This window comes from Epinephelus fuscoguttatus, linkage group LG13 (assembly GCF_011397635.1).
Source record: "Epinephelus fuscoguttatus linkage group LG13, E.fuscoguttatus.final_Chr_v1".
NCBI classification, from domain to species: domain Eukaryota; kingdom Metazoa; phylum Chordata; class Actinopteri; order Perciformes; family Serranidae; genus Epinephelus; species Epinephelus fuscoguttatus.
The window spans coordinates 8,517,219-8,525,135 of record NC_064764.1 but is presented as its reverse complement, the minus strand read 5'-3'; the positions used below and the strand labels follow the sequence as shown (position 1 = coordinate 8,525,135).

The following is a 7,917-nucleotide window of genomic DNA, read 5'->3' as shown; positions in this document are numbered from 1 at the left end:
GAAGTATTTTCAATATTTATTTTCAAAGATGAAATGCATCTGCTTCCAGTGTGGAAAGCCCCTTCCTCCTCCTCCTCCACCTCCTCCTCGTTCTCTTCCTCTCTGCCGCTGGGGTGTTAGCAGGCAGTCTAGCCTCGCAAAAGTTACAAATCTCTAATAAATATACTCAAATACGAACCAAATGGTCACAATAGAATTACTTGAAGGCACATTCATGAAAAATTAAAACAAACAGCTTACATTAGAAACAACTGTGAACATTATGTTAAATACATCGTTTAACTACAGAGTTTGTCTAAAAATGAGCTTGTGTGCAAAATGACAAACGTAGAGGACCTAACTATACCTGAATTAATATGACAGGAGCTTGGGGGGATAAACAAGCAGTTTGTTTAATTTGTTGCATAGCAAGAAATACAAAGCAAACAGGCACTCACAGCCACCTTATTCTATAAAACTGATAATAAAAAGGATTTCAAGAGCATATAAAGTCCAGGATACTGAAAAGGGGGAACTGACATGCATAAAAAATAGAATATTCTGTGCTACCGTTTACGATATTGAAACTGAAGGGAAAATAAAAATGTTACAAATCACCACACACCACTCACACGACACCTCATTCGTCTCTCCGTCGTTGACAGAAAGATCTTTATTGGTACCCCCACACCCTGCCCTGTACCGCGCAGCCGGGAGAAGTGCACAAGGATCACACTACTTACAAAACAGCACCTGTGAAAAAAAGATTTACATGTATTGTCATCGTTTCTCAGTTTCGGTGACGAGGTAGCTAACACTGAGGAATCGACAGTCTTAATGTGTCTTTTAATGTTCTACGTGGTCAGTACAGAGTTTCAAATAACTGGATACAGACATTTGTTCATCAAAACTGTCTTGAGAAAATACCTGCGCCTGTGAACGCATCACAAGCTGTATTTGTTTCCTCAATAGCACCACAATGTTGTTGTATATGCACACAATTTAAACAAAAAATGAATAGACAAATCTGTATAAAATAGTAGTGGAGGGACATTTGACGTAGCTTCAGTGGGATTTTTCTGGGCCTATTAACAGCAGTTACAATTACCATTTTAAAGCTTTCATATTCATAAATCTTTGGCAATGTTTTCTGAAATAAAATTAGAGGGTAATATCTTTAGATCAAACTACACAATAGTGGGCCTCAGATCATCATCACGTTTGGAGTCAAACACACAAGAAGACAGAGGAATGATTCTGATTTTTAGCAATTTTCTTTTTAAAGCAAATTCCAAACATTCATTCTAACTTACAAATCTTCGATGTCTTGAACTGGGTCGAAAGGCACAATAAATATCTTGCCACAGGGCCAGAATAGTCCTCAGTACTCGTATGTACAACGTGGCTGATCGTGTCAGCTGTCAGTTCAATAGTCTCAGGATTCTCCTCGACGCTTCCCTGTTGATGATTTTACAAGAAGCACACTGGCCCGATGTCGATGCCGAACTCTTGATCTGCGCCACCAATGTCCACAGGGGCCATATCCACAATAGGAAGTCTTGCTGTTTTCTGTGTCCTGTACTCAAACACTGTCTTGCCCCAGTTGCCATTTGCTTGCTGTAAAAGATTGACAAACAGAAGTTCAGTGATTAACTTAATAGTTCTCTATAGTGAAGAGCTAAACTGTATTTTAATGCTCAGGAGCAGCTGGGTGCTGCCATACTGTATTTATTTCATCTGTGCAAATAAGTTTAAACTTTGTTTTCTATTTTTCTTATTGTCCATAAATAACATAAAAGACCCAAACCAACCATTAATGAATCCAACTAACAAGTACTGCCTATGTAGCAGCAATCTGATGTATCTCATTCCTCTGTGCCACAGAGCTCCGCTGCTGTCCAAAAACTATTAAAAACACATCATTGAGACACACTGTGGCGCTGGATGACATTTTCCATTGTTATCATGAACGCACACACACTGTAGTTTGTTTTGACTCAATGCCACATACACCATCATGTCGCCAAAATGCTCACTGGAGCACCAGATGTGTAATAATCTATGACTGTAAAGAGTCCCCCGCAAATGCACTATTTAATACTGCTTACAGATTCTTAGCTTCAATTTTCAGCCACTAGGGGGCAGCACAACAATGTAAAAAAAATAATAATAAAAAAATGCAAGTACAACATTTAGTCTTATTAAAGCTCTGTTTTTGGTCTCCACGCACTCTTGGGGGAAATATCCGGCTCTGTAGCTGCTGAATGCTGCAACTTGTTCCCAGCTGGTCACTAAATCTGTCTTTCTGCCCTCTGGTATTATCTTTTGCTAAGAACAGCGAACTGCTGTGACTGGATACAATGCAAATGAGAACAATGAGAGTGAACCAAAACAGTTGCTAAACTGGGGAGGAACAAACCGTTGAACAGACGCAATATTTGCTTTACAGTGTCCTTTGCTTATGTTCACATTGACTAGACAGCCACTGTTGAAATGTGTGAACTTACTGAGCAGGTGTCCTCCACCACTGTGTATCTGAAGCGGTTGTTTCCCTCTGCTTTGAGCTCCAGATCATTGGAGCCCTTGAGGATGACAGCTTTCTTAAAGTTGCCCGCCTTCTCGTCCTTGTAGCCCACAGAGTTCTTGCAGTGGTAGGTGATGGTCTGAGATGCTTCTTTGGAGAGCAGGCGGATGAATGTCATCTGAACTGTGACGGAGTTTATCGGCTGATCCTTGTTGCCATACGTGAACTAGAGAAAGAAATACAGCGATCAATACAGAGCCTCACAGAAATCCACCAGTAAGTCGAGTTGAACTAATAAAAAATACAGCATGAGTTTCACTGGTTGTTGCCCCCAGACATGGTTGATTGATGATTTTTTAATTTTTTTTTACAATTTTTTCCCCCTATAAAGTCTTCCCTGTACAAAGCCCTGCTTCCCTCTCTTTCCCATCATCAAAATGTAACTGCTCACATGTGTTCCACTGTTGATGTCAGCTCCGAACCAAACAGGTTTGTTCCTGGAAGAGCTCCACCACACTTTACGAGGTATGCTGGATGGGTTGGCAGAGATGCAGGTCTCTCCGGTGTCCATGTTGCAGTGCACTTTGATGGCATCCTCCACACTGCCTTGGTTTGGATCCACCCAGTACTCACCTACGCAACAGAATGAGCAGGAATTATGGACATGTGGCTTTTGACCACATTGCTGATTTATTCTACAGCTGCAAACACTGTGATGGTAAAATCAGTCAGCTGTATTGCAAACAAGCAGGTTTAGAGGCATCATGTCCCGACAGTATTTCTACATTTATCATGTTAAAGTCAAAACAGCACTGAAGAGTGTAATAAACTAGAAGACAAAAGACTGTATTTCAGTTCTGTTTTTTACATAGTAAGTGTAGAATATAGATTTCCTGTCACTTATTACCTTAGTGTAAAATCTTCCCAAACACTCCTCTCACTCAATGACTTTTCACTGACACTCACCACTCTTCTTCATTGGGTAGCATCTCTTAAGGTCATCGCAGGTCCTGGCAGGATGCTTCCTGCTACCGTCGGGGCTCTTCATGCTATCGATCTGGCTGCTGAGGGCCTTCAGGGTGGCCTGAACGCCGGGATCCACAGGCACTATGGTGGAGGAGTTGCTGTTGGGCAGAGCCTCATCCTCACTGAACTCAGGAGGAGGAGGGGGGCCGGAGTCATAATCCAGAGGGCCGTCAAAGAGGTCATCCACAGCAGCCATGGGAGGTCCTGGGGGACCAGGAGGGCCTGGGGGTCCAGGTTCTCCTGGAGGGCCCTGTGGATTTAGGAATAGTAGAATGTTTTATTTAGAATCATATATATAGTCTTTATTTACTGCTCAGAACTCCGTACACACAATAATAAGCCTCTTATTATTCCCTACCTACTGAACATCTGTTGAAAAGATGTTCAACACTTTAATGACAGTCTGATCCTTCCTAACAGCTGACTCTACAACTGGCTGCTTATAAACTACATTTGCTGTAATCTCTTTACAAGTTCAACTAACTTACAACTCAACTCTGTATAATGAGTAAATACCTCTGGTCCAATTTCTCCACTGATTCCACGAGTTCCAGGAGGTCCCATCGGCCCAGGCTGTCCAATGTATCCTTCCTTTCCAGGAGGCCCAATAGGTCCAGGAGGCCCCTGAATCATATTCATATAAAACACTGTTAGTCTTTAGTCTTAAAATAAGGAGTTTGATTCAAATATGAGAGCTGGAATAAAACTAAAATATATATTCTGTTTGCTCCATGTCAAACTTGTTATATTATCACAGAAAAAGCAGTATGACAAAGGAAAAAGCAGATGGAAGTGTAGCATTTACCCTCGGTCCACTTGGTCCAACAATTCCTGGAGCTCCCTGCTCACCTGTTGTACCCTAAAGGAAAGAGGTCAATATTCATTAGTCTCTTCATGCATAGAATTTACACACATTAGATTTAAAAGTTTACCTAGATATCACACAATGCACAGGTGGACCTGCACATGATGACTATGACCCGTTGGATGATACTCAAGCAGGAGAAGTCCCAAGTTTGTAACAGCACCATACAAAAGGAGAGTACTCTGAATCTAAATACAACAAAATCTGTTTTCTGCTTATATTACTATTCTAGATCATACAGTGTATAATATAGTTTTTGTACATTCTGATGCATTTGAGAAACAAAAGGTTCAGTTTTGGAAACAGGTGAACACCCATGTTGTAGTTTGCAGAAAATGTATGCTTCAAAAAAGTGTGTTTAAAACTCTTCAGGCAATCAACAATATTATGACCAGTTTTCTAAGTCAGATTCTGCACCAATAAGGATTTTAAGTGCTGGTGGGGCCATTCACATTCTTGCATCGGCTACTGTAGCACGCCCTCCACAATGAACCGTACAGTATCGGAATAACACCGATTTTTAATGTGAAACTGCTTTACTTAGTGTTTTTACTGGTTTAAATCACTGGGTCCATTTGTTCTGGAGTGGAAGAGACCTCTGCCAATAATTCGGCTACTGGTAAAAACCTGCTGAACATCTGAGTCTTAAGTTAATAGAGAAAAAGGTAAGCACATATTAGCAGACGCTGGTCTGACAAGCCGAGCAGCATAGGAGAAACACTGATTTGTAACGTGAAACTGCTTTATTCAGTGTTTTGCCACTTGTAAACACCCCAGGTCTGAGACCTCTGAGGATAATTTAGCTCCAAGTAAAAACCTCCTGAACAATGAACACTCAGTATGTTTACACGCAGCTTGAGAAAATCGAATTATTGGCTTAGTCTGACTGAAACCGGACATTTCAATGCATGTAAAGAGCTTAATCCGACTGAAATTGGACTATCTGGACTATCGACTAACACACCTAGATTATTCAATTGAACATTGAACTATTGCTGCATGTATCCACTTAGATTGACTGGAGTCGGACTCTGTGTTCTGTGCGTGCACCACTTTTTCTTTCGTGGGCTCTCACCCGGAAGAAGAAGGAGATGACGTAGCAGCAGTGCAGTAACTCCTGGAAAAACAAACAAACACCATGGCGACCGAGAAGCAGAGGACGCGCTTCTGGACAGATGAGGAAACTACATTCATGCTCCGTCAGCTAAAGGAGCTAAACATTTTGAAGTTTATGGATGGTCTGAAAACGCGAAACGTGGATTTATTTTGCAAGGCCAGTGATGTTGTGGGAACGGAGTGTGACTCTCTGATGGTGGTGTCAGAGAGGAGGATGCTGTCTAAACTACGAACTATCTTGGACAATGTCTCACACCCACTCCACCATGTGCTGGTCAGGCACAAGAGTACTTTCAGTGGGAGACTCATACCACCAAGATGTACCACTGAGTGCCACAGGAAATCATTCCTGCCTGTGGCCATCAAACTGTACAACTCCTCCCTCTGAGAGGCCCTGAGACTTCTTCACACACTGCAATAATTTAATTTAACTTGTGCAATAACCCCATTCACCCTGACTGTATATATTCTGTTTGTGTAAATAATCTTGTTCAGTATACAATATATATATATATATATATATATATATATATATATTTATTTACATTTATGTTTGTTAATAATTCCTGTTTATTTAACTATATATTTGTTAATACTACTGTTTAAATTTCTTATATTTTCACGTATCTTTCCTCTCTTGCAAGGAGCACCTGTAACATAAATAATTTCCCCTCGGGGATCAATAAAGTATTTCTGATTCTGATTCTGATACTGATTTATTTTAAAAAGTTTCTGAACAAGAGCTGGAACTAGTTCAATACGCACTATCAAGGCGGAGTCAGACGTACTTGGTCAGAAATTAGATTTTCTCTTCTGCATTCATACTCAGACAAGATGAGAAGTCCGACTTGACTGATTAGCTCAACTACTGCGCGCATGTAAACGTACTGACTGAAGGAATGCTAACTGGGAGTTCATGCTTGGCACAATGGAAAAGTTTCAGCTTGTTGCAAACTGCAATCCTCACCACTAGCTACCACTGAATCCTTCACACTGCTCCTTTAACTTTGAGTTTAATTGTTATTTAGTCCAGAATATTTTATTTTAAACAAAAATACTTAGGGTTTAAATTCAGGGGCTAATTTAAGGGGGCTTTAAAAATGAAAAATGACTCCAAACAGCAAATAAAAAAATAAATAAACTCACCCCCTGCAGTCATTTATGATGACAAAACAAAACAATAGGCAGTCTGTTTACTGCTCTATCAATTGTCTGCCATATATATTAGGCTTTAGATTGCTATCCACATCACACCTGCTTTAACATTCTCCATGGTCAGACACCTCGGATCAAAACACTTTGATAAATCCAATCCTGGTGTGACTGCCGTCATGTCCTCAGTCAGACATGAGATTTGTGCTTCTAAACTGTCTTTACTGTCAGTACTATAAAAAAGAAAGGGTGACTATGTTGAAGGTTTTGTAGCCTCTCCTGAACTGCAGTGTCAACAGAGGACTCTCAGGTGGAATCACCCAGTGCCTGCACTTGTGTTGGAAGCTCTGAAAGCCATTAAAAGTTAGCTGAATGCATTTGAACTTTTAATCACTGCCCCACCACATTTGTGTTTTAGAACACAGATGGCAAAAGTCAGTGTGAACAGTGGAGAGAAAGTGTGCACACAAGGTGGGTGACGAGTACAGAGAAGAATCCACAGTGAGGTGAGTCAGGATTTTAACTTACTGGAGGTCCAGGAAGACCCTGCAAACCAGTAAAGCCTCGATGTCCCTTCTGCCCTCTCTCTCCGTGATCTCCCAGGTCACCCTTATCTCCTCTTGGTCCTTGGGGTCCCTGAATTAGAAAGATTTAACACATTTCACAAAGACTGTTTTGAACTGGGGACATTTTCATGCTGTTTCTGGGCTTATATCAGCTGTCATGTTCATGTAAATTTATCATTTACAAAAATCTACAATGCATCTAGCACATGTTAATGTACTGTATAACGACAAGATGTTCTTAGTTTGACACTCACCACTAATCCTCTCTTTCCAGCTGAGCCAGGTGGACCAACGGGTCCTCTTGAGCCCTGCAAATGAGTCAAATCATTAGGAGTCCCTCAGGGAACACAGCCCTCTGCCAGCACTGAAAAACTCTTGCTTGCTTGTTATACCCAAACACATCACTCCTATCACTTAGTATGAAGTTCATACACGTTCCAACGTGCCCTCAGGGCTTACATCAGATCCACTCCCAGAATGTAATCATGTGTAAATCTGTTATCACATGCTTGTTTCCTGATGAACTGACAGACATCCTAACACACAGATTCTAGGAGACACTTACAGCCTCTCCTCTCCTTCCAGCATCACCCGGTGCACCAACAGGACCTGGAGTGCCAGGATGTCCCAGAGGACCAATCAAACCTTCTGGACCAGGATCTCCTCTGTCTCCCTGGAAAGTAACACAT

At 41.2% G+C, this 7,917-nt stretch overlaps 1 protein-coding gene across 1 annotated transcript in view; it reads right to left on the bottom strand.

The window, feature by feature from the left end:
- col5a2a (collagen, type V, alpha 2a) overlaps nt 1–7,917 on the bottom strand; it is a 48,527-nt gene continuing 40,610 nt past the window's right edge. The window contains exons 46-54 of the mRNA XM_049593780.1: nt 7,794–7,901; nt 7,483–7,536; nt 7,191–7,298; nt 4,335–4,388; nt 4,046–4,153; nt 3,470–3,779; nt 2,955–3,136; nt 2,487–2,729; nt 1–1,596 (exon numbers count right to left, since the gene is read on the bottom strand). Of these exons, the coding sequence (XP_049449737.1) occupies nt 1,450–1,596; nt 2,487–2,729; nt 2,955–3,136; nt 3,470–3,779; nt 4,046–4,153; nt 4,335–4,388; nt 7,191–7,298; nt 7,483–7,536; nt 7,794–7,901 (1,314 nt within the window). The 3' untranslated portion in view covers nt 1–1,449. The remainder of the gene's footprint in view (nt 1,597–2,486; nt 2,730–2,954; nt 3,137–3,469; nt 3,780–4,045; nt 4,154–4,334; nt 4,389–7,190; nt 7,299–7,482; nt 7,537–7,793; nt 7,902–7,917) is intronic.